Source organism: Talpa europaea (assembly GCF_964194135.1).
Source record: "Talpa europaea genome assembly, chromosome: 6".
Classification (NCBI taxonomy): Eukaryota; Metazoa; Chordata; class Mammalia; order Eulipotyphla; family Talpidae; genus Talpa; species Talpa europaea.
This window is the reverse complement of record NC_140072.1, coordinates 2,507,407-2,534,036: the sequence shown is the minus strand read 5'-3', so window position 1 is coordinate 2,534,036 and position 26,630 is coordinate 2,507,407. Positions and strand designations below refer to the sequence as shown.

General features: G+C 58.3%; 1 protein-coding gene and 1 pseudogene across 7 annotated transcripts in view; both read right to left on the bottom strand.

The window, feature by feature from the left end:
* The window catches only part of ASAP2 (ArfGAP with SH3 domain, ankyrin repeat and PH domain 2), a gene marked incomplete at both ends in the record, with an annotated part of 114,224 nt that extends 88,009 nt beyond the window's left edge, over positions 1-26,215 (bottom strand). For all 6 annotated transcript variants that reach the window (XM_084235004.1, XM_084235005.1, XM_084235006.1 and 3 more), the window contains one exon: positions 26,090-26,215. In XM_084235004.1, the coding sequence (XP_084091130.1) occupies positions 26,090-26,215 (126 nt within the window). The remainder of the gene's footprint in view (positions 1-26,089) is intronic.
* On the bottom strand, positions 14,919-15,797 carry LOC311171954 (TBC1 domain family member 7-like; annotated as a pseudogene). The gene is made up of 2 exons: positions 15,671-15,797; positions 14,919-15,606 (listed from the first exon to the last, which is right to left on the bottom strand). The product of its transcript is annotated as a TBC1 domain family member 7-like (transcript).
* Positions 26,216-26,630: the final 415 nt, after the last annotated feature.

Here is a 26,630-nt window from a genome sequence, read left to right as displayed (position 1 = left end):
TGCACAGCTCCAGGAAACTGGTTCCCTCACCCCCACTCCACTCCTTCCACACGCCTCCCCCAGCAGCAGTCGTTAGTCCGGGGAAGTCGGGCCGGGAGCGGGAGCCGGGCCTCCGCCGGCAGCTTCCAGGCGGAGGCGATGCAGCCGTGTTCGGAGGCCTGCAGGCGGGCGGCGACGGCCGGGGAGCTGCTCCAACACGGCCACGGGAAACGGAACGTGCGCCCTCCCTCCCCCGGAGGTGGAGCTCCAGCCCCTCGTTTGTGAAAGGGGGCACGGTGCCTGCACCCCGGTGGCGCAGGAAGGATGAGGTCGTGAGTGCCCAGCAGTAGCACAGCCGCAGGGCTGGTGGGCCACCGCCGCACGGCGAGGAGGTGAGCAGCCCCAGCTCAGCATGCCCCGCGAGGGCGGCTATTTATATGGCTGTGGTGTCGGGGCTGCGGTGCTGTGTGTAACGGGGTGTACGGAGACGCCCCGCGCTCAGGCTGCCACACCAGAGGGAAGTCACCGCACTAAACATGATCCTCACCACATTCACAGGCTAAAAAAGGAAAACCATATGGCCACTGCAAGAAAAAGCATCTGACAAAATTAAACTCCCATTCATGACGGAAACGCTCGGCAGACTAGAGCAGAAGAAACCCTGGGGAAGGGCGAGGCGCGGGGGGCGGGGGAGGGCTGCCGGGAGCTCAGGGAACCTGGTGGGGAGGCCCGGGGTCCCGCCCACCTCTCAGCCTGCAGAGCGAGCCTGTGGCGTGCACCCAGGCCAGAGCAAGAGGCGAGAGGCACAGAGGGAGGAAGGGGGAAGACGCGGCATTCACAGAGGGCGCCGAGGACGCGGGGAGAGAGAGAGACGAGGAACCACCGGGAGCTGGTTTAGAGAGAAGTGTCAAGTATCATAACCGTGGTGGTGACTTCGTGGCAGTCAGAGCTCATCAAGTTAGGTTTCTGAGGGCAGCAGCCTTGTTCTGTGTAAATCACACCGCCACAGAGCTGAGCAGAGCTGGACGGCACTCGGCCAGGCCTCCCGGCTGCAGCCCGCCGCCTCTCCTCCCCTTGCAAACACAACGGTGGGCTGACGTCTGAAAACCTTCAAGCTGTGGTTTCCCCTCCTCAAGGGAGACTTAGAAATCAGAAAAGGCCCTTGAGGAGGACGTTTTAAGTAACCCAGGGATGAAACAGCTGCACAAGGGGTGGGACGGACCCACGCCCTCCGGCAGGGGCCGTGCCCAGGACACTGCGGGCAGCAACTGGAAGGTCAGCGCCCAAGCTGGCAGATGTCAGGTGCCAAATCAAGGCAGCATCCTGAGGGCCTGTCCTGCCGCTCAGGACCAGCCTGTCCCTCTCTGGCTGACGGACCCAACGTGCGTCCCAAGTTTCGGAAAGGAAGCGGCAGCCTCTGTCCCTCTTGCCAAAGGCAGCAAGTGCGGTTCTTTCCTGCAGTTCACAGCGAGTGAGAAGGTCTCAACGCGCCACTCAGCCTCCGGCCTTGGGCGGCTGTTAGAACGTCTCCATTTTCACTCTGAAAAGCCAAAGTCAGAGCAGCAGTGACCGCCACGGGGTTCCCTCTTTCTTCCAGCTCCCACGCACTCAAGCCAGAAACCTGGGTGTTTCCTGGGTTCCCACCCCTTCCTCAGCCCCCATAGGCGTGAGGTCCCAGGGCGCGGGTCCTGTTTCCCCAAGTGGCCCGTCCACCCTGGCTCCTGGTGCCTGCCCAGGCGCAGACCTCAGACCAAGCCCTTCCCTGGCCGCTGCCTGCCCCGCGGCCGGCCTCAGAGGGGCCTGCTGACCCCCCTCACCCCGACTCCCGCCACAAGCAGGGCCATGTCCAGAGCTTCAGCGCCAGGCTCAGCTTTGTTAAGAAATAAAGCAGAAGTCAACACACCCTCAGAAGAAAACAAATACCTTTTATCTGACAAGGAAAGGAGAAAGGAAAAAGGATTTTTTTCTTCTGGTTTGGAAATAAAGTGTGATTCTAAATGTTAAAGGCAGGGCATTGAAAAAAGAGTAGAATGCTTCCTGTGTTTCTCTCTCTCTCTCTCTCACACACCCACACACACACACCTACAAACATACAACCAATGACACACACACCTTCACACAACCTCCTACATACAAACACACAGCCTACACACACAACCTCCTACGTATACACAAAACCACCTTCACACACATACACAACTACCTACACACACACACACCTATACACACAACTACACAAACACACACACAAAACCACCACCTTACACAACCACAAGCTCACAATAGTCAATAATGGGGTAACAGCCTGCTTTTTTTTTCTAGCAATCTTTAAATTTCCCTTCAGCTCGTTAATGGAAAGCCTTCCCACTTTTATAGCTACTGAATTAAGATATTTTAAATACAGGTAATTGTCAAGGTAAATTAAATTCCAGATCTCTGTGTCAGCACTAAGGCAGCCCTAATTTTATTCATCTTTGTAACGAAAAAGGAACCAAACACCCCCCAGAGAAGACTTGGCCTCAACACAGCAAACATTAACCCTGAGAAGTCGCGAACACGTCGGGTGTCCCAGCAGCTCAGTGTTTCGGGGCAACTCTTTGAAGCTCTCACTGACCTAATGTATCGGAGGCTGAAGTCAGCCCGCTACCTTGTGGCGCCTGATTACCCATGAGCCGCAGCTTATGGAAACCTCTAAGTCATGTTCATTCTATGCAGCTTCAAAAGAAACTGAGCATCACCCAGAGTCCCCCACCTCCCGCAGGGGAGTCGGCCCAACAGCACACAGGTACAGGGCTGCCCCGGGGTCCCCCATGGCTCTCTGTGCTGGACAACTTTCCTGGAGCCCTGGGGGTGTCCTGGCATGGGAGGGTGGGTAACAGCATCCCTGGTCTCCACCCACTGGATACAAGCTGTGCCCAGCTGTGCCCATCAAACCCATCTCTGGACTTTGCCAAAAGTTCCAGGCCGGGCAGCTCTGCTGGAAGCTCAGCCCCGACCCCCAACCCCCAGCCCGGCACCCCTGCCTCTTCCACCAATGTTCTCTGGGTCTCCCCTACCCCACTCTGCGTGTCAGACAAACAGCCTGATTTTCTCTTGAAATGTCCTCGATGCTCTCCAGGGTGTGAAACCCGTACCCCACCATGGGCACCCCAGTTCTTGCACCTTCCCATCTCCCCAGATCGGGGCATGGAGGCTCGGGTGCTCCTGATCCTGTTTTACTATCCTCTCACTCCCGAGTGTCTGGAGCTTTCCAATCGGCCTGCCAAGGGCCTGGGGCTGTGCAAAGGGAGCCCCACTGATGATTTAAAACATCCGGCCTCTGTAAGAATGAGCCAGGCCGCTAATAAAAACTGAATCACAGTGAGTCACAGCAAATCTGAGCATCCAAAGGAGAGGCCCCAGATGCCACACCCGTGCCGCCCGCCGAGAGGCATGGCCGCCCGAGGCTGGGACCACAGAGGTGTCAGGGCCTGGCTCCACTCATCACCACCGCATGGGCATGCACGCACCCAGCCTCTTGGTTCAAAGGGTCACCCAACTCAGCCAGGTTCAAACCCAGGTCCCATCTCTAACCAGATTAATTCCACCGCCCCTCCCTTCTGTAAGCACGCACAGACCCCTGCCTGCCATGCGACCGGGGATAGTCCAGCTGGTGGACCCCAGGTCAAGGCCACGAGACACCACACAGGAGGGTGGGGCCTGGGTCTCCCTGGGGGAAGCCCCAAAGCAGAGCCGTCTCCCACCTGCACCATTCATCATTCGGGCACCCTGCACACCACTCGAAATTCCTCTCGACACTTCCCCAAACAGGAAGTGTCCAGTCGATGAGTCATGTGCGAGGGTATTTCTAGCAAGCCCCTGGAAGGAAGGTGTGGGAGAAAATGTCTAAAGGAGAGAACAGAAAGACAATATGCGGAGCTAATTAGGCACTCACAAGCCGGAAGTGGGCTCTGTAGCCTGGCCCCTAGGGGCCCAGCCCTTAAAACCCCCACTCCCCCCTGGACCCCCAGCAAACCCTTCTTTAGCAACTCACTGTAGTCAAGCGGGGGCTTCTGAAGCAATGAGAGCACCTGCTGGATCCATCAAGCGGGGCACTGCCTACTTCGCAGGTGGGGTCAGGACCCTGGGCCGGCACTCAGGGAGGACACCGTGCCAGCACTACCTCGTTCCCACCTCCTTCCCTGCACTGGACCGAGGAGCAGCCCCGCCCACTAGCATGGGCCAAGGGTCCCACTTGGGGTTTGTCCTTGAACTTTCGTGCCGACCCCATGCCCACTGCTGCCGGCGGGGACACTGGCAGGTCTGCCTCTCTGCATCCCAGCCTCCCCTCCTAACAATGCTCCCTGCCCACGGGGCTGGGGCCCTCCGTGCCCGCGGCAGCAAGCGCCTATGTCTGTTAAATGAAACAAGCCAGCAGGGCAGCCCCCGTGTGCACGCAGGTGTTAACCGGTATCTGTGTCCAGGTGGCTTTGGAGCAGCCGAAAGCTCACAGCGGGTAAGGGGTAGCTCAGGCTGGCACAGGTGCCCCTCTGGCCGACGGGCACCAGGTCCCTGCACAAGTTTTGGAGCTGCTGCCCACAGAGTGGAAGTTGAAGACTATAAAAAGCTGTCCCTGAAGGGCGACGACACACACTGCAGAACGAGCAGGACCCGCAGAAGAAAAGGAGGAAAACACAAAGGCCTCCCCTCGGGGAGCCTGTAACCCGGAGTCCAGTCCCAGCTGTTGTTCTGGAGGCCTTAACACTAACAAAGAAACCGATTCCCACAGGACAATACCACAGACGGAAGGAAGCCGGGCGGGGGCCTCCCTGTCTCCTTCAGGGATGGACGCACGGACGCTTCAGGGTCTCCACACCGCGCCAGCCTCCCCGCGGCCTGGGGCTCAGCCCTCGCCTCAGTCGGCTCCGAGCGGCCTCTCTGGATCTCCACCTGGAACGACTCTGCCCCACTGAGAAGAAACAGCAGCAGCCCCTGGCAGGGCTCCCCACACTCTGCAGCAGCCCCTGCTCAGAGCCCTGCAGGTAAGGCCCAGGCCGCTGCGGCAGAGGAGCCGCTGGACAGCCCCGTCCCTTCCTCGGGGGACAGGCAACCTCGCGTCCCTTGGCCCAGGGCCGCAGCTCAGAACGGAGTCACCCACACATGCCCTCGTTTCTAGAGGCTTGCACTTGCCCTAACTCAACTTTTCAAACGCTGCTCCTGAGAATCAAGTCTTCCCAAAGGCCAGAGAACCGGGAGCCAGGCCGCCACCCCACACCTCCACACCGTGCCCCCCTCCTGCCGCCGCAGCCGCACCTGTACCTGCACCTGCCACCAGCTTTATTCATTCAACAAACGTGTGTTCTGTGGCAGGCGCTATTAACTGAGTTAAAAACTCCCTGCCCGAGGCCCTGGTCGTGAAGCTTGTGAGCGCACAGGGGTGAGGGGGAATGAAAATGCTAATAAGTCACGTCCCAGGTCAGGAGGCGGTAAAACCTGTGGAGGTGAAGAGAGGTTTGGGGGGCTGTTCAAAGGGGGCATGCAGGCCCTTGAGAGGGCGACGTCTGCGGAGGTGAGGGACTGGAGGGGATGGGGGAGAGGAGATGGCCGGGCGGAGGAGGCGGGGTCTGGTGCAGAAGACAAGGGCCTCTCCCGCCAAGAACCACACCAGACAGCAACATTACTTCCAGCGTTTCCTGAGTGCGGACCCCAAACAAAGGAGCCAGGTCTCTCAGCCCCAGGTCGCCGTCAAAGGGGGCGCCAGAAAGAGCCGGGCCGATGACCCTGAGGGCCAGGAGGGGCGACTCTCACAGCAGGAAGAGGCGGGAGCGGGCGTGTGGGGGGAGCTGATGGCAACAGGCAGGCAGGGCCCCTACTGAGGGCTTCGGGGCCAGAGTCTGGTCATGAGCCAAAATACAAGGGGAGCCCCTGTGAGACTTTCACTCCCAAGTTGAAGGTCAAGACTTTGTTTCAGGAAGGTCACTCTGATGGGGGGGGGTCAGGGGCCTCTGGGTGATGCTGGGAGCTGTAGAGAAGGGTGAGGTCAAGGTCAGAGGTAAGCAACTGAGGGGGGCACTGACTCACAGTCAGCAGGAGCTGGAGGAGCAGGAGTGGTGCTGCCGGGGCGGGGCAGGCAGGGGCCAGGGCTCTCGACAGGGGCAGGGGCCGCGCTGGCCTCGAGGAAGGCGCCTGTCCACAGCAGTGACAGCCACTGACTGGCTCCTGCTGAGCAGGTGGCAGAGCTGCCGTGACCCAAACCCAAGTCTGGACGGAGCCGGCCATCACCACCACACCAGATGCCGAGAAAACCGGGCTCAGCGTGAGACGTGACTTCATGGCCACCCCGGAGCAGGGCCCTCTGCACCGTGGTCAGGGGAGAGCGCGTGGGGGGAGGCAGGACACAGGACCCGACACGGAGCCTGAGAGCCCCAGCAGGCGTCAAGAGAACGGCCCCTGCTCCCCGGGGGTGACAAGCCCTTGTCCCTGTCCCTTCCACAGGCAGAAAGGCCTGGCCGTCCATCCTGCTGGCCGGAGGGGGCAGAGGAAATCCTTGCTCAGACTGGTTGAGAAGAAAAGGGAAGGAAGAGGCAGGGAAAGTGGCCCACATAACCACAGGCAGGCCGCCGGGGCAGTCAGTGCCCCCCAGGAGAGGGCAGGTTTCCGGCTGTCAGGAGGCTGACACTGAGCCGTCCTGTCCCACGTGGAAAAGGCCCAGGGCCGCCCTGCCAGACCCCTGCCCGGCTCACAGCACAGCCTGGCGCTGACCGGGCGCTGCCACCATCTTCTCACTGTTCTCAGGGAGCCCTCCCGGGCCCTGGCGCCTTCTGTGACCGCTGACCCCCGTCCCTCAAACTGGGGAGACCTCCCCTGCTTTCCTGACACCAGCCCTTACACCCCACCTGGATGGGAGACAAGAAACATCCTGTCCTGAGTGCGGGGGACGCAGGACTGTATTTGGAATCTGGGTTCCGGGCAGAACCCAGGTCTGGGTGTAGAAGCGACCCTCCTGGCTGCCCTCCCCGAGGTGTGCCTCCCAGACACAACTTCCCCAATCTGGCCGGAGGCTGCCCTCTGGGGAGCCAGCGTGGGTTTTTCTTGCTGCTTCCAGAGCAAGAGCCCACGTCTGCCTATAACTTCTGCAGGCTAGAGCCCTCAAGTCCCCATCCTGGCCCGCTGGGTCCCCCCACCCCGGCAGCAAGCCTGTTCATGCCGCAGGTTGTTCTGAGAGACTGGCGTTGCCGTAGCAACAGCCTCTGCCTCGCCGCCCTGACCAGACGTACAGCAATCGCTTGTTTACGCGTCTGTTTACGCTGGGAGACTGGAGTCCTAGAAAGCTGGGCACTCTCTCCAGGCTAGCAGGCGCCCCAGGGCCCGCGGAGGGCGGACACTCCGCGTGACAGTGCAGGCGCAAACGCAGCCATCTCCGCGTGCAGAATCATTAAGCTGTTCTCAACCAACACCCTCTCCTCGCAGGAAGGCCGGGCCCCTCTTCACCGCGCGCGCTGGTTTCCATCCCAGCCCCCCAGACAACTGCCAGAGCCAGGGAGATGGGAGCCACCCAGGCCCACAGAGAGCCCCAAGCCACCCCCCAGGCTAGAGGTGACCAGGGTGGGCACAGCCTCCAGGACCCGCTTCCTGGTCCTGTCGAGTCTGCCTTATGCTGGGTCCTCCCCCACTGACAACGCTCGCCCTTCATCATTTATCCTGTCACGCGCTCCAGTGGTATTCTGTGCACCAGGCCGCCGGCCCCCGCCTGTGCTGCAGCTCCCCAAAGGCTCAGGCCCCCACAGGAGCCACCAGCACCCTCCTCTCCAGACAAGCAGCGTGGCCAGAGCTGCCCTAGGGCCCAGCTCAGCGGGGCCTGGATCCGGGTGCTCAGGCTGGTTAATCGGCAGAGGGGTCAGTGGAGACCCAACGGGATCAGGGGATGAAGGCACCAGAACTGGGATTATGGGGGTCAATGATCACCCCTGCCATTGCCACTTGGCCACATCTGCCCAACTCCCCAGAGCAACTGCAAAGCAGAGAAAATGGACGCATCGCCAAGACTCGGGGGCTCCTCCGCACGTGCACCCCAACCATGGTAACTTCCTTCCAAAGTCCTTCCTCTCTTCTCTCGTTCCCCACACGTGTACTAAGACGCTCCTTCTCTGTCGAGTGTCATCCCTATCCTGCTGCCCACCTGCCCCCCTCCCTGCCCTCAGTCCAGGCATCTCCACGGGGAGGGGCAGCCCAGGTCTCTAGCAGGGGCCGGGCAGTGGCCCCGCCCGAAGATGAGAACCTTCCACCTCTGGGGCGGGAGCCTCTCGAGGGACTCTGGAGCTGCTGGAAGTGTCACAGAAGCTCAAGGAGATAAAACTAAGCTTTTGGTTATCCAGCCTCGAGTCTGTCAACCCAGCAGCATAAATTTACATGCATTAGGTATCAATAGAAGTCGTTTGCATTTGGGCAGGCCTGCACCTGGCCACATTCTGCTGCCCCTTGGGAGTCTGACAACTTCAATGTCCAAGGACGCCCTCGTTCCACAGCCGGCCGGTGTGACAGCCAGACACAAAGATACCCCCGGGCCCCCTGGTGAATTCCGCCGGCTCTCAGCCAAGAGGCTCGATTTTCCCGCAGCTGCCCCACCGCCTCTTCTTCCCCAGACACCCCAAATCCAACGGCAAACCACAGCAACCCAAAGGAACGAGGAAAATGGTGAAAAACGGGGAAAGGGATTATAGCCTCGAAGACCGGGCCCCACTTAGCAAGCAGCTAAAAACCCCTCCTCCCTCCTCAGGATGAACAAAGAGAAGGTGGGGGGACTTGCTGAAGGGAAATCGGCAACGTAACAGACGTGACAGAGCAAACATATTTTTAACACTGAAGAAAGACAGGATCCTCGCAGAAGGATATTTGATTCCAAGGGTAAACGTTCGAAACGGATGAGTTCGCCAATGTCAAAAGGTGCCTCCCATTCCCAGACACGGCCAACCCGGCCTCCGCTACGACTCAGGAGCTCCTCGAACCACCACGTACGTGTACATTCTACCTACACCGACACGCGCGCCCCGGTCTGGGCCGCCTGGATCCCGCTGCTGTTACCTGCTTATTAGGAGCAAGCAGTAGATGCCTTTTCCCGGAACAGCTGATACCACCAGTATTAATAGTAACGGGGACTATTCGCTCTCTTCTGACGTCATGTGCAAATATTTCTAAATTATCTGTCCTCTCCAGTCATCTCTAAAAAGGGCAACCAACAACGCACGTACAACACTTGCAATTTCGGAAGTTTTGATGCACGTGGAATCTGCAGAGGCCCGTGGCCCAGCGCCAGCCCCACCCCCACCCCCACCCCGTCTAGCGCCATAAACGCGCCCTGAGAGGCTCGCAGCGCTCGGCGGTTCTAGGTAACAGAAAGAGCTTCCTGCACAAGAGCCGCAATCCCCGTTCAACATGCAAACGCAGGAGGCTGTTTCCTCGGCTGTAAAACATGCACGAGACCCGTCCCACCCAAGCAGCATTTTGGAAATAGTCAAATAGAAATAAAAACGCCAGCTTATTATTGAGAAAAATTGGGGCTGGGGGGTGGGGAGCTCCTGCTCTCAGGAGTCTGCAGTTGGGAGTCAGGAAACGAGAACACAAACGCAGGAAGCAGGCCCGCAGTGGAATGGTGCATTTGTCTCCGAAGAGATGAGTCACTCGGCACTAAGGAGGGACCTCCGTGCTGGGCACCGCGGGCACAGGGGGCCTGCCCCGAGCCCCACCCTTCAGTCAGTGTGGCCTTTATAGTGACGGCTGAAGGGTCAAGCCTGGCTGGGGTGCCCTGGGGCTGATGGAGGCCACCGGCGACACACAGACACAGGTACAGTGGGGCTGGGCAGGAGCTGCCGGGTCGGCCCCTGGCACAAACTCGTCTGCAGGCAGCAGACTGAGCGGCCTGGCTGGGTGTGCACCAGCCCCCTCCCCTGCAGGCTGGGCTGGCTGGACAACGACGTGACCCTGGCCCAGGGTGTGTGCAGGAGCTGCTCCCGGCAGAGTGCCGCCTGCATTCTCTCCTGACCAGCAGGCAGTTCTCACGCCCAGGGCAGGGCTGGAGGGAGAGCAGGGGAGACTGAGGCTGGGAAGCAGAGTGCAGGCAGGCTTTGCCGACGGTGGGCATTTTAGTGGCTGGCACGGGCTTTCTCCAGCTTCCCCCTGAGTCTTCCCTCCCACCCCGAGGCAGCTCTGGGACCAACATTCCAGTCTGCAGAGAGCAGTGACCCAGGATGACCCCTCCGGGACAGCGGGACGACCTGCTGGCAGAGGCCAGGGTTCAGCACTGGACAGCTTTAGCACCGCTTCCTCCAGCCACTCCCTGAGCTGAGCGCCCAGCGGGCTGGCCCAGCCCGGGACTTCATGGACCAAGCCCAAAGGGGCCTCGAAGTCAGGTGGACACGGTCAGATCAAGATCTTGACTCCAAGAGGCGTCTGGAGGAGAGAGGTCAGCGTGCAGCAGGCTGACCAGAGCTGAGCTCCACATGGCCGGGGGAGCTGACCCTGCCTCCCTGCACATGGGGTGACCACTGTGCACACGAGGTGACCACACGCCTGCACACAGGTGTGTCATACACTTCATATAAAAGAAACAGGCTGTTGGTAAATGGCTCATCTTCCACTTTCAAAAGGTAAGTTCCTTAAAGGCAGCGGCAAGACTGCAGCCAGAGCTGTCAGCGGATGTCACTCTACACAGCGTCACACTCGGCGCACATGGCCTGAGCCAGAGACCAAACACAGGACTTCCAGCCCCCGGCAGTCAGGGCAGTGGTACACACACACACACGAAGGACCCCTGGCCAAAGGGGCTTATCCGCTGCCCCCGTCCAGAAGCTTCCCTCACCCTCTCACTGGTAGAAACACCGTTTTTCCTCCCATCTGGCCCACGGGCGCCCCTGAGGCAGGATCTCCAGAGTCCAGGCCACAGAGCAGGCTCTGCAGGTGTTTAGTGAAGCGACAGAGTCTGGACCACCCAGCACAACCCCCCTCAGGGGACGCCCAACAGGGAGCAGCCCTCGTCCCTCTGCTGGGGCCCCTCCCGCGTGTGCCCAAGGCCCAGACTAGGGCCTAAGCCCACTTCTCCCTACTGGGCTCCTCACCGGGGTCCTTCTCCCTGGTGATCTCTCACCCCTGGCCCCTATGCTGCTCATCTCACCCCACCGCAAGCCTCAGATGCCCCTTGGCACACCTGGGGTGGGAACAAGGAGGTGAACTCAGGGGCCCGTGGACATGTGGCCCTCAGCTGAGCAACAGTATCATCTCTGCACCCACATATTCTGCCCCAGCATGAGGGAGACGCTCCCCACCCAGAGCTGAGTGCTCTGGCCAGGGCAGGGAGGGCCCACGAGGGGTCAGAGGGCACACGCGCTGGGCTTTGCCCACTGAGCCCTGGCCTCTGCTGCAGAGTCATCAGATTTCTTTTGAAACTATGGACGCCACTTTCAGCTGACATATTTTTGCAGACAAAGCCAGGTTGTGGGGTGCGGTTTGCCAAACTCTCCCTGACCAAACAGCAACAACTCAGCGCCCTAAACCCAGTGGGCACAGTCCCAACGTCCACAGGGCCGCTCCGGCTGCCTCCTCCTCCCAGGGTGAGGCTCCTGGTCCACGGAGGCCACGGCACCCACGGGAGCACCCCCAGCTGCATTGACCACAGTCTCAGTGTAACGGGGCGTCCCCAGGAAAAGGAGAGGTTCCAGGTTTCCTGCCCCACCAAAGGAGGGTGAAGCTAAAGAGAAGAGAAGAAGCTGCAGAGGAGACTGGGAAGGAAGGAAGCAGGATGGAGCCAGGAGACCTGGAGGAGGCGCATGGAGCCTAGAGACACGTGAAGAAACTGTGCTTGTCTTTTGGTCATGGACGGGGTGACACAGATGTGGGTGAGACCCGTGGGGAGGGGACCATGGCAGCTTTTATCTTGATGTTGATTTTGCTCTTTTCCTTCCAGGCTTGTCTGGTTGTTTCTGACCCTTTTCTGTGGGTCCCCACTGGAAGATGCTTTAGACTTGGGGCAGGCTTTGGGGCCTTGTTCTGGGCCAATCCCATATGGATGGACTTTTACCCACGAGGGGACGGGTCACTTTGGGTGCTTGATTTTAAAACTATATTCTTTGCCTTTTCTGCATTGCTTACTAACTGTATTAAAGTTCCCTTTCATTGTAAGTCTCATGTTTTAGTGTTGATGCAGCGGGTGGCAGAACCTATTTAGATCAGGCAGGTTCGCAGGGTCTGGAGTGCCCCCCACCTCTGCCCTGTAACATCAGGACACCCCATGCTTCGGGCGCGAGACCTCCCAGGTCTGTCCCGAGGATGGAAGGACGGTGGGCAGGGAGGAGCTGCTTTTAGAACCAGAGGGGCCAGCAGTCGGACGGACAGCGATGCTGGGGAAGGCTGGACAGAGAAGTCAGACACGCCTGGGATGCCCTGGAGAGCAGGGTCGGGCCATTCTTCAGAAGACTTTGTTCTCCAGCTGTTTCCAAGGATGACACCGCAATGTGGGTTTCTCAAGTCAAAGCAGATCTCTTTCTAAGCACAGGGCGAGCCTTAGGGAGTGAGAGGTGAACAACCCCTCGGATCAAGGACCCTGCTGAGGACCAGGAGCTGGGCTCCTGCTGGGCCCTGGGGAGTCTAAGCAACCCCACCCCCCCCACCCCCCCGCAACATACTCTGCCTGGGGCAGAGTCCAAGGAGAAAACTAATGACTGAAAATGTGGGAAAGAGCCCTCACCCCAAAAAGGAAGTGCTGGTATAAGCTGAGGTCAGAGAGGAGACCGCACACTCTCCTCCCCCTCATGTGCCCTGCGTCCTGCAGCCGGGCAGGCCCCCGGACAGGGCAGGGCCATGGGATGGGCAGGGCCAGAGACAGGACAGGACCCATGAGGTGGGGCAGGGGCCGAGGGACAGGGCAGGGCCATGGGATGAAGGCAGGGCCAGGGACAAGGCAGGGCCATGGGCAGGGCAGACCTCTGCTCCACTGGGCCCGGCGCAGGGCCCAGCCCCAGCCCCACTAACTCCCTGGGCCCAGCCCAGTGAAGGGAGGTGCGGCTCCGTGTCAGCTCATCTCTCAGTCAGCTAAAGCTCGGCCAAATCACACAGCAGAGCTCAGAACCCCTTCATGGCAACACTCCTGCCCGGAGGCAGGGAGCACCCTGGGTGCCACGGCAGAGGGCACCGATTCTTCAGAACCGACTTGCCACCGCTTTGTGAAGCCGCTTCAATGCCAGGGGCGTCTGCAAGGCTTCGACTCTGCTTCGACGCGCTCCGCTGTGGTGCAGTGAGACCCTCGGGGGGCCCAGAGAGTCCCGGAGCAGGTGGTGGACCCCACTTGTGAGCGGGTCTAACTCTCCTCCCCCACCGCTCCTGTGCTTTAATTATTCAATAGTACATTTTCATTTGGAAAAACAACATCAAGTTCTGGAACCCTCCCTCAGTCAACCCAAAATCTAACCAAGCGTCAGAACCCGTGGCGGCTGGAGGTGTCTGGAGCCGGAACCAGGCGGAGACTGGTCAGGCTTCGTGCACAGACCCTGGAGGGACCGTGCAGGTTCATAAATTCAAAGAGCAAAATCTCCTAGGAGGCCGTAAGAGATTTCAGATTTGCTGTGACGAAAGCAACACTGTCCTGAGATCGGTCAGACCGCCTGTACTTCGCTCTGACAGTAAAGAGGATGGCAGGATTCAAAACGCCAGCGCTGCTGTCCAAGACCAAACATCACTTGTAAAGAGAGAATCAGAGGAGCCAACTTTTGACGTCTTCTCCCCAGCGTGACTTGAGAAATCCCAAATGCAACCTTCCCTCCCGAGACTCCTCGGGCGGAGGAGTAAACAGGGCCAGGGTCTGTGAACACACCCAGCGGTGCAGGGAAGAGAGAAGGTGGGGGGACGAGAATTGTCACACTGGACACCACGGCCCAGACTGCAGCAAAGGCAACCCGGTCCCCCAGGAAATGACGACAGCAGGAGCGAGGAGGGTGGGAAGGGAGGAAGATGGATGCAGGCGAGAGCCGCTGAGTTTGGCTCACGGAGACTGAGCTCTCTCCCTGCTGGCAAACACCCAACCAGCCTCCCTACCAAATCAAAAACTGGAGACCTGGCAAGCGACCGGCAGGGCAAACAAAAGCTACAGGTTCTGACAGCCCAACAGCCCGAGCTGTAAACACACCTCATCCCCACCTGCCAGGAAAGAAAAACAAACAAGAGAATTTACAAGGTGAGAAGAAAACCTGGAATCACCATGTTACCTTCTGTCAAGAAGTGAGTGGTCACGATGAACAAATCAAGGTGATGATTCTGGAAAGAAGCGAGCAGAGAGCCACACAAACAGTGACAGTGACGGCCCTGAGGGCCCCTGGTTCAGGCTACAGCGGGCAGGCCTGGCCTGGCTCTGGACGGAACCTCCCAGGTGACAACCTCACACCCGGACTGAACGAGGCCAATGTTTGCAGAAACACTTTCCCAGTGCAAGTGATGTTCCCGCTAGCTTACTGCGCAGCTGAAGACTAAGCAGGCAAATATTCCCATTTTCTCAGAGAACAAACAAGACAAATGAATACAAGGAATCTCAGCTGTCCTTGTAAAACTGTCTTAATACCAAAGTCAGTCACTGCATCGGGTTATTGGGGCCATATTTTGTGAGACCTTTTGGGCATTTAAAGAGGAGTAAAAACTGATGAGGCAACAAAAAGAAATAAAAGGCTCCTGGATTGCTGAGGAAGAGATACAACTACTTCTATGTGCAGAACATATGATTATATAAAATCCTAAAGCTCGCACACACACGCACGTGTGCACACACACACACTATTTTTTTTTAATTCAATAATTTTACTGGCAATAAAAAATAGACACTTTGAGCACCAAAGCAAGAACCCTATTTTCAACCAGTTTAGAATATGTTCCACAAACAAAATGCTCAGGGCAGGCCTCTGACTGACCACAACCATCAGGTATGTTCAGGATGGATGTACTGGAGCCCCACAGTGTTTGTGCTGTAAGTCAATAGCCTTGCTCACAATCGCATCTGAGCTGTGTTGGGGAACATTGTCCAGAAACTTTGTTATCTTCTCTGCACTGTTCAGTGCCATTACTTTTATCTTAAAGGTTAATAAAATTTCCACAGCTACAAAAACTAGAATCTTACAGGATCCACTTACAACTTTATCCCAAACTCTTTGTAAACTGGATTCAGGCAAGCATCCAGCAAAGCACCTCTTACACCAGAGATCAGAGGGAAGCTTGGACAGTGCAGAACACGTCTTCAGATGACTCAGCAATCTGCTATCTTCCAAATTCAAGTATTGTTCAAACACCTTTGGCAGTTGGGGTAAAGCTTCCCGGTACTTGTTATCTAATTGGTTGACAAAGCATCGGATGATCCAGTAACCGTCAACGCTATCTTCCACCATCTCTTCCATGGCTTTTGCAATGGCAAGAAATACTTCATCTTCTGTCTCCAGTGGAGAGGAGGGACTTCAAGGCAACTTCCCAGGTTCCAGCTGATACTTGCGGAGATAGACTTCAACCTGAGGTGTGGCATCGCTGACAAAGCGAACAGCATTCAGGCGCGAAGGACATCAGAGTGCTGCTCCTTACGGTACATCATCACCTGGGCCCGGGACTCATGATGTGGAGGTAGGATCCCTAGAAGCACCTTCCATACCTACGCACGGTACATGGACGGGAGAGGGAATCTGACTAAAAATACAGAGTTTCTCAATATCCAGACGATCATCTTTTAGGAAGATTTCTAATGATTTCTTTTCTTCAACTCCACGAAACCCCACTTTCTCATAATAAACTGAAACAAAGTTCCTCTGAGAATCCTCAGTCATGTTGCATTCTCTAGTACTGGAAACAACGTGGAGGTTGAGACTAAGTGGTCCGAGGGAGGCAGCAGATAAAGCCCCGGCGCTGGCCGGCCGGGGTCAGTCAGACGCCGTGAGGGCCCCCCAGGGCCCGAGCCATACACACACTACTAAAGCTGATTGCAGGATTACACTAAGATTGATATATAAAAATTAATTTCATTTCTTTCTATACACTAGGAGTGAGCAAGCCAGAAATCAAATAAACAATTCCATTTGTAATGGAATCAAAAAGAATAAAATACTTAGAAATATATTTAACATGAGCTACAACACTTGTACACTGGAAACTCACAAAAAATAAAAAAAAAAAAATTAAAGATCTAAATAAGTAGAAAAAATCCCTAAATTCACAGATTGGAAGATGTTACGGTGAGTTATTAAGATGTCTACACTCCCCCACGCTGATTACAGAGTCAGTGCAATCCCCATCAATGTCCCAGGTGATATTTTTAGAGAAATCAACAAGTTCATACAACAATTCATAGAATAGCAAAATAATCTCGGAAAAGAATAGAATTGGAGGACTCCCACTTTCTCATTTCAAAAATTGCCACAAACCTGCTATCACCAAAACTTCATGCTACCAGCATAAAGATCACGGAACAGAATCTTGGGTCCAGAAATAAACCCATACATCAAAAAGCAATTGATTTGCAAAAAGGGTGCCAAGATAATTCCATGAAACTAGTCCTTTCAACAAATGGTGTTGGAATAAGTGAATATTCACAGGCAAAAGAATGAAGAGGGACGCCCTCCCTCACATCATATATGAAACTAATTAAAAATGAAAGATTTCAGCGCAGCAACTAAAACTATACCCGTAGAAGAAAATACAGGTGCAGATCTTTGTGATTTACGTTGGTCTCAAAAGTACACCAAAAGTACGACACCAAAAGTACAACCAATGAAAGGAAAAACAGATGTTTGAGACTATAAAAAGTAAAACCTTCTGTACTTCCAAGGACACCATCAAGTGGGTGATGACCCAACAGTAGAAGAAAATCTTCGTAGATTTTATATATATAGATGCTTGTGTGTGTGTGTGAATCTAGTTTCTAAAATATGTGAAGTACTCTTGCGTTTCAACAATAAAAAGACAAATAATCCAATGTCTAAACAAGCAAAGAATTTCTCCAAAGAAGACACACATGGTGAGAGGCGCATGAAGGCATCAACCTACCCACCAGGGCAACGCACACCAAGTCCACAGGCTCCCTCTTCACACCCACTGGACGGCTAAACTCAGGACAGCCAGCCAGTGTGGACAAAGACATGGACAAAGTGGAACCCCACCCCTTGCTGCTGGGGATGCAAAGTGGCACCACCTCTGTGGACAACAATCCAGTACTTCGTCAGAAAGTTAACCAGAACACCACCTGCCAGCAATTCTGCTCCTTGGTATAAACCGTGGAAAGCATATGTCCATCTTACACAAACCCACATACAAGGATATTCACCGCAGGGCCTCCCTGGTGGCGCAGGGGTTACAGTCACAGCGCTATCGTGCTATCGCCAGCCACTGTGGCCTGAGTTCGATCCCTGGCCAGGGAGCTGACCCACATGGCGCAGCAGACCTCTCCTGTCTCCCCGCTGCTCCCCTCAGCAGTGGATTTCAGTCAATCTGCCTGTTCTGTTCCCCACTCTGTCTCTGGTGAATCATCTCACCCCCCCCCCACCCCTGGCCTGCACCCCAGCTCTTGTATGCATAAATAAATAAAAGTAAATCTTTTTTAAAAAAAGAATATTCACAACAGCATTACTCATAATTTGTATGGGTTTCTTTTTAAGGTGATGAAAATGTTCTGGAATTTGGACACTGGATGAGGGTTGCCCAACTTGAGGATTATACTAAAAAAATTCTATGAATTAGACACTTCGAAAGGGTGGGTTCTGCAGTACGTGTACGGCATCTCAATTTTTTAAAGAGCAGCATCGTCACAAAATAAGTGTCTCAAGAACCCACAGGAAGATTTTCTTAAAGAAAAGAAAAATCAACTTAAAGATGCCATTGAGAATCTAGACTTTCTTTCAGGACAACAAATTGGCCATTCCTTGCTGACTTTTATTCTCAATATCGGCGACGCAAAGAATCCCGGGGTCTTCAGGCTAGGCAGGGAAATCAGAGATCAACCCGTCCGACAGCCCCTCACTGGAGGCCAGGCTGCAAGGCAATGACCCCTTCAAGGTCAAACAGCAAAGCGGAGACAGAATGAGAAGCAGAATAGTTTTCCATTTTTCCACTCCACCACAGAAACACAGCCCACCCCACAGTTAGAGACGACAGCGCATCTCCCAAGGGGCAGAAGATTGGCTCCCCCACGCCCAGGGACATGCCACTGGAACGTAAATAAAAGAAAGTTCAGTGTTTATGCGAAGTTCAACAGTCCAAATTATTTAATGATGGCAAAACCCTGTGACCACGAACACAACCTGCCTTTCCCCTGAGGCAAAGCACAACAGATATAATCGGGAGCGAAGACTGCGGGATCGGGGCAGGGTGAGAGAGGAGGCCGCCGACCCAGCCCGTCTCTCTCCTGAACCAGCCACACACCTGCAGGGTCCGGTCCCGGGGCCAAGCACACAAGGGACTTTTAAAGGGGACCCGAAAGGAATAACTAGGAACACGCAAGACGAAGAGAAAGTGCAGGAGACGCTGAAAAGGTCATGTGCGGCCAGAGGCAGGCGAGCTGTGCGGCAGGTGCAGACAGGTGTCAGGGCTGCAAAGTCCCCGCGGTTCATCTCACCCAACTCTCCACTTACAAACGAGGCCAGTGAGGCTGGACCCGTGAGGCTCCTGCCCACGTCCAAGAGCTGGTTAGTCACAGGCCGGGGCCTCCCGGATTAGACGCGGGGAAGGACTTGCCAGGCCCCCTTCTTTCTGCGTCTCCCAGGTGCCCTCTCTGACAGCAGAGCTGAGTCCTAGACCCGCCACCTGCCAGTCACGCCTCAGCAGCTACCTCTCCAGATACAGACTTGCTGACACAGCCGACAACTGCGGGGCTCCCCCCGGGCTGTGTGATGCCCGGGTCCACAACCTGCGGTGACAGTGTCCCCTGAAAGGGGTCGGTCTGTCCTTTTAACTCACGGCATGGCAGTTAAAGTCATTTAATAAACACCTGTGATGGGAGCACCCCCAGGCTCGTGTCCGATGGCTCAGTCCAGGTGACCACGCATTCTCTTAGCAGCCAGGGGGACGGCCAGCAACTCTCAACCTGCAGCAACGACCACCTTGCACCAAGCAGCAGCAGCGGCAGCACGGGCCTCCGGGGGCAGCCCCTCCAGAAATGCCACAGACAAACCCTCTGAAACAAGCAGTGGGGACTGGCCACGCGGCTCCCAGGGCCCCCAAGGACACCAGCCCAGGCTGGACAAAGCAGATGCTTTAAAAAAAAAATTATCTTTTATTTGTTATCGGTGTAACCCTGGCTTACAGCACTGTACGCGATTTAGGAGACAGGCTCATGCCTCTTCAGATGCATATGTCACGACAACTCACCCACTCCGGAGCACCCCGAGTCTCCTCCACAGTTCACCAGGCTCCCCCCCTTTGTTCTACCCTCCCCCCCAGGATCTGCAATTCTGTAGGCCTGTTTCTAGGGTACACTTTGGTCAGCTTGCCTGCTCCTTGGCTCTGTGCTCTCTATTCCACATGTGGGTGGAAAGAGCAGATTCTGGCGGCCAAATGCTTGAGTTCAAATCCAGGCCCCACCTTTCCCCGCTCTGTGATCTTGGTGAAGTGTCTCAGGTCCTCTGGACCTTACAGGGTGATTGTAATAATGAAACAAGTTAATAGTCTGTGTATGTAAAGGCCTTGAAGCAAGCTGGCGCCCAGTAAGCACCCAGCAGATGCTAATAAGACAGGGGGCGTGAGGGGCCTCTGGTGCGGGGCAGTGACAGGCAGGCCATGCCTTGGATACCCCAGCACACCCCGCATCCTCAGCCTCTCTCCAGACTTGGAACTGTAGGTAAATGAAATTGCCAGGCTTTTCCGCCCTCCCACCAGTAGCACTGATGACGGACCCCTGCGGTCCTGAAGGCACGTCTGATGGCGGCACCTGGGGTGGGGTGTGGGCATGCACAGGTGGGCGCACCTGGGCTGAGAGACTGGGCTTATAAGGCGGCGTCACGGGGGCGCCAGTAGTAGAAGCAACAGCACTGGCAGCAGAAGCAGAGAGAGCAGAGAGAGGCCAGAAAGAGTGAAGCCTCGCGGTCCCCCACCCCCTGCCTGCCGGGTGCCTGGGGCCGCGCTACAAATGATGTAAAAAGCTCAATAAAAGTCTGCAAAAGCCACCAAGGGCTCAGGGACTCTCCTTTACCCGCCTGCCCGGATCATGGAGTCCTGCTCTGCGCCTGCTGGCGCACATAACCCCCTGAAAGCCACGCAGCCTGCAGTCTCCCTTAACCCCAGAGGCAGGGACCCGGGGTGACTCCCTGGAGCGCCAGACAGTGGAGGATGTGCTAGAAGAACAGGGCCTGGAAGGGCGGCAGAGCTGGCCGGCAGAAAGGACCCGCGCCCAGGACTTGAGACGCCACATAAGTTCTGCCGAACACGGGGCGTGTGTGAGCAGATGGACCAACCCAGGGACCCCCGAGCCCTTAGCTAGAACCGTGCAGCGCACCCCACAGCGGTCAAACCACCACCAGTGGAGGGTGCCCCCCAAAAGCTCCCCCCGCAGAGCGGAGCCCTTCTTGCCTAGACCCCGAGACCAACTCACGACGATGACCACATCCCCAGGAGGAAGCCTCCTGACCGGCGTGGGTACCGCTCGCGCGAGAAGCTTGCCATCGAGCCTGCCATTCTCAGCCTGAATTCCGGGGTGCCCTCAATTGGGACAGGAAAGCAGAATTACACCTGCCTTTCATTGTCCCTCATGAAAAACTAGCATTTGTCCTTGATCGCGAATGTAAAACGGCGCACACCGGCAGCACGAGTGGCACCAACAAAAGGCGTCTGCAGAGTTGGGCGAGGCTGGAGACAGCTGGCAAGGTCGCGCCACCGGCAGCGCTGCCACGTGAGGACATCTACCAAAGTCACTCCAGAATCTCGATATCGAAGCTTCAGCAAAGACGCACACGTCAAGGATGCCGATTTTTCAACTGTTTCTATATATGTGGGCCCCTGTGAGATGCTGTGTATTTCAGTTTTTGCATTATGACCTCTGAAGCGAGCCTCTGCCGTCACCAGAGTATCGGGGGCCCACGGCACAGACAAGGTCAAGAGCATAAAATACACGCATGTGCGCTTCAAGCGCGGCCCACCCCACCCCTGCAGCCCCGGCCTGGGGCGCCCCCCACGTAACTTAAGGACTTAAGGATCAACACACACCAGAGTCCTTGAGAAAACCACCATCACCACGACGGGGCATCACAGCCTGGTGCTGGTGGGTGAAGGGTCACTCAGCACCGGAGCTGACACCCCCCATGGCACAGAGATCCGGGAAGGGCCTGCAAGCTGCTCTCCGGGCCGCGTGACGGGGAGAAGCGCGAGCAAGGCTGCAGAGTGCAACGCCTCTCGGCAGGCAGAGAGGAGAGCTCGGGGGCTGAGGTCGGGCCAGCATCAGGCGCCAACACGGCCAAGAAGTGTCACCAGCTGTGGTCGGCCTGGAAACAGCAGAGAACGGCCGTCACCTCCCTCTACCCAGGCGTCACCTCCCCCTGACCTCTCATCACCCCCACAGCTGCCACTTGGCCCAAACCCTCCGACGGCCACAGACCCCCATCCCTGACCCTGCCTGCCTCTTTCTGCTCAAGCCCCGTGAGTCTATTCTCCCAGGAACCACCACGGAGGAATTTTTAAAATGTAAATCTGATCAAACGATTCCCTGTTCAAAGCTCCCCAACAGCTTCCCGTCGCATAGGCACAAAATCCAAATCGCCCACCAAGACCGGCAAGGCCTTGGGTGATGCCGTCCTGCCCACGCCTCTCCTCTCTTTCTTCTCTCCTCCCCTCGTCTCTTCACGAACGCTGGCCTCTCCAGAGGCCGGTGCCTCTCCAGTCCAGCCCAGCTCTGCTTGACAACACCTCTCCAGAGGGGCCTCGCCTGATCGCCCCCTCCGAGGCCTGTATTCTGCCAAGCTCTTCTTCACGGCACTCACCGCTACCTGACATCACCTTCAAAAGTGCCAACACTGCAGGCCCACCCCAGCCAATTAAGTCTGAACTTCCCTGGCCCCCAGGGAGTGGGGCCAGGCGTCTCTGCTCCACCCCCCGCCCCAGTGATGCTAAGGCGCAGCCAGGATTCCTGGCCCGGCCAGAGCTTCCCCAGCGTTAATGTGCCGAAAGCTTCCAGGGAAGGCCCGAGTGTGGGCTTGGACTCGTTGTTCTCGGGTAGGGCTCGGCTCCCGCAGCTCCCTGGAGCCAGGCAGCGGGCTGGGGGCCCTCTGGGAGGTGCAGGGATTGAACGCGCACTGTCCACATAACTCTGCAACAAGGACCACGTGCTCACCGGCCAGCACACGTGTGGCCACTTGCGATGCGGACGGCTCTGCTGAGGAAGCAAATGTTCACCTTTCATATTACACACGACGGAGGCCGCGCGTGTCTAGGAAGGCATCAGCGCCTTCCATGAGTGTATGAAGCCAAACTCTTGCCCTGAGCAGCCCTGTGAAGGGTGCTGGGTGAACGTGACCGGAGGGTTCGCTGGCCGCCACCGCAGGGGTGGACCCATATTTGCCTAAGGCAGGGAGGCAGCTAGCAAGGCCATGCTGAGAGGCCTTAGTGACTGAAGCTGGGGGACCACAGATCTGACTCCCCGGACTCAAGCCCGCGCGATCATACCAGGCCCTCCCAGCCACAGCCCCAGGCGCTCCTGACCGTGTCCATCCCTGGGCATGCAGGAGTCTGGGCAATCCAGGGGCCAAAGTCCCCGCCGCATCTTGTTGCACTGGCCTGTTTATAGGTTTTCTGTCTGCCCCACTAAGCTGCCTGCTCTTCCAAAGGAGAACAAATTCCACCCAGCAGGCCACGGCCGGGACGCACAGCCGCGCTGCCCACGAGGGAGGGCCGGCGCCTCTAGGGCCAGCATCCGCTCCTTGAATCACTAGGGGAGAAGCTGAATGGGGGAGGAATCACTCAAGATCGTTCCCTCCCTGGATGACTCAAGTCCCCAAACACACAGATCCAGACTTCAGAACCAGGAGGCAAAGGTGGCCGAGCGTGACCCACACGGGCGCGCCCCACTGCGTGAAGGCACCGGGCCAGGAGGTGATGCCTGACAACGCAACTGAAATCTGCCATCTGGGACTCGAGGAGCTGTTGCGCGGAGAAGTCACAAGCGCCGAGATTCAGAATCACATTCTTGCCTGCAAGGCTGGCAGGCCTGGTTCCCACTGTCACTGCGGGGAGGGGCGCCTGGCCCCAAGGACAGCAGGGCCCCCTGGGAGTCGGCGCGCCCAGATGCTCACTGCACCCCGCAGTGAGAGCCCGGTGCTGTGACAGCAACGAGATTTCCAAGGTAACCAAGGACAACAGAGTAGAGAATTATGGCCCCGGAAGGAAGCAGATTAAAATTTAATACTTAGAGTCAACATCCAATTTATTTTTAAAACCCCATATCTAACACAGCCAAATAAGCAAGGCCGGCTGGACGCGGCTCTGAAGGGGGGAGTCTAATGATACACACGAATATGCCAAGTATGCACACGGTCTTCCCCTGTTTGAGAATATCTCTGAGGGCCCAGAGACTCAATGAAACTGAAACTGAAATACCCGGCAGCTCACTTCTCAGACTTCACATCTACTTATTTTCCCCAATGCTTCCAAAAACACAGGACAGACAACAGTTGCAGCACCAGTGTCCAAAATAACTCACCCAGAGAAAACGGTCAGCAAGTCAGTGCTTTAAACAGTTTTACATTCACCTGCTCTGACATGACAAGGGTTAAAAGGGGAGTGTGGGTTCATGCTTCACCCGCTTCCTCGACTCCCCTCTCCCCCAGGTAATCCCCATCCTCAGCCCAACACCCCCCCCCCAACCCTGCCCTTCTGTGAATGATGAACTTAAGATGGCCCGTGCAGCAGGCAGCATCTTTAAAGCCTGTCTGCCAGGCCCAGAGCTGTGGGTCATGTCGGAAGCCTAGGCCGGCCCTCTGAAGCAGACAGGCATTGTTAGCCAGACTTTAAAACCAATGAAAAGGAAAAAATGTTAGCCCACCCCCGCCCCCAAGTTCACACCACTAGCAAGTGGGAGAATGAACTTGCACCCAGGCCTGGCTGACAGCGGCGGTGGGAGCCTTCAGCACTGTCAGAAGAAACAGAAAGCGGCAGTTTCTGAAAACAGCTGGACTCAAGTTCAAACTCCAGCTCTTCCACTTAATGGCTCTGTCACCTTGAGTAAACAAAACAAACCTTTCCCAGTCTCAGGTTCCTCGGGCAAGGCAGGGGTGAGGTGTGGCCACAACAGGAGTGGGCTGAGCGCAGATGGGGACGGAGGAGCTGCGGACAGTCCAGCCCGGGCGCGCCGGTCAGAGCAGCACCCTCGGGCCGCGGAGCCGAGCGCTCGCCGGCTGCAATGGAAACTGCCATTTTGTGTGCTGAGTTTCAGCCAAATGAGTAGTTTTCTGTCACCAGCCCTGCTCTCCAGTCTTGTTTCCAGGAGAAAGTAGAGGCTTATTGAGAGCCGAGATACCTGGGCATTGCTTGTTCGCGCAACCAGAGCTGGAACAAGTTGGGGAATGGGGGCGACTCAAGCTCTCTGGAAAGGAGCGGCCGGCCCAGGACTCCAGGGAACGACCCTCAGGAAGGAAACAACTTTCCAGTTGGGTCGCAAGCCCCGGCTCACCTGTCCTGCTGTCATGTATGGCAGCTGCTGACAGTAAGACAGGGAGCCACGTCCACGACTTCATTTCTGAGGCCTGCGCTGACCCGGGCTCGGACGGCCGCCCGGAGCAGGCCAGCCTCTCAGCACCGTTACTTCACCACCGACACCCAGTCTCCTCCTCCTCCGCGGGGTCCCTGAGCTGGGGTGATCTACTCACAACACAGGGAGGGCTTGGGAATGACAGTGTAGACAAAAATTAATCAGCAAAAGTACCAGCAATTTTAACAGCAATTCCCTTCTGCTCGGCTTTGCAAGCTCGGCGGCCCACTGTGTTTACCTGACAAGCTGCAGGGGGGAAAGAGCGGAAGGTGAGGCCCAGCTTCTCCCAGGTGCGCCCGGACCCTCCTGTCCCCGAGTGAGAGCGGCCGTGGGGTCGTCCTCCCGCCACAAACACTGGGGGTGTGTTTTGAAATCACTGAAAAAATTCCCTCTTGCTGCTCAGCCAGCGCTCCTGGGGAAACTCCCACCCACGGCCACCTGCCCCGGGAAGGCGGCACCGTGAGCCCCGCGCCGCAAGTGGAGCCCCGGTGGGGGTCAGGGAAGCTGGGGAGGCGCAGGGGAGCCCCTCGCCAACTGTGGGGGGGTGGGGGGCTCTCGTGCGCGCACAGCATCCAGAAGCGGAGTCTCTCTCGTCTGCTCTGGCCGCGCTGCGCGGGCCCGAGGTCGGTCCGCGAGGAGCCCGGGGCCGGCTCGGATTCTTCCCTCAGCAGCTCCCGGGCGCGCAGGCTGCGCCCCGCGGCGCTCGGGGACACGACGCGCACCCCTCGCCAGAGCCCCCGCCCTTCTCCTCACGCCGGTCCTCTCCCGAGGCCCCACAACACCCCCATGTTAAGGCTGAGGTCTCGGCGGCGGGCGGAGGCGGCTCCGCGGCGGGTCCCGGTCTCGGGGCGCCTCCCGGACCCCGCAGCCCCGAGGGGCGCCGGGCAGGCGCGCGGGCGGGCGGGCCTGAGGGGTGGGGCTGCCCGGCCCGGCCCCCCAGACTCTGCCCTTCGCGCCGGGGATGCTCGGCCGGCGGGGGCTCCCCGCGTGCCCCGGGCGGGGTGACGGCGCCCCGCAGCCAGGCCTCGGCGGGCGGGCGGGGGGACACGCGGCGAGGCCTCGGCGGGCGCCCCCGGCCGGAGCGCACCTTCCCCGCGCCCCCGCCCCCGACCCGGGAGGCCGCGCGCCCCGCGCGGGGAGATCGGCGCCGGGCGGGCGGCGGCGCGGGGCCCCCAAGTCCGCGCCCCGACCTGCGGGTCCGCGGGCGGCGGGGGGCCGGGCGGGAGCGGGGCGCGGGCGGGCGGGCGGGCCGGCCCGAGGCCCGCGGGGGCCCCGGCACGAACAAAGGGCCCCGGCGCGGCGGGGCGCGCCCCCCCGTGCGCTCGGCGGGGGACGGAACTTTTCCCGGCCGCGCGGGCGGGCACCGGGCGCCCCCGCCCCGCCCCGCCCCCCGCGCACCTCCTCGATGGCGGCCACGGTGTTGCGGCACTGCGCCGTGCGCGTGGTGAAGCTCGAGGCCGTGGGCGCCTTGTAGTCCTCATGGGTCTCGGCCACGAATTCCGACACGGAGATCTGGTCCGGCATCGCCGCGGCGCGGGGGGCGCGGGGGGCGCGGGGCGCGGGGCGCGGGGCCGAGCCGGCCGCCCGGACGCCGCTCGCCGGCCGCGGACAAAGGGAGGCGCGGGGCGCGGGCCGGCGGCGGGAGCAGGGGCCGCGCTCAGGCCCGCCGAGCCCCCCAGGCGCCGCCGCCGGAGCAGCCCGAGCCCGAGGCACACGGAGCGCCGCCGCCGCGAGTCGGGGGGCGGGGCGGGCGGGGGGCGGGCGGGGGGCGGGCGGGGCGGGGGGCGGCGCGGGCGGGGCGGGGCGGGGGCGGGTCCGGCCGCCAATCCCCGCGCTCGCCGCCGCCCGAGCCGGCCGGGAAGGAGGCGCCGCGCCCCGCCCCCGCCCCGCGCGCGCCCCGGCCCCCGCCCCGGCCCCCCCATTGTCTCGGCGCCGGGCC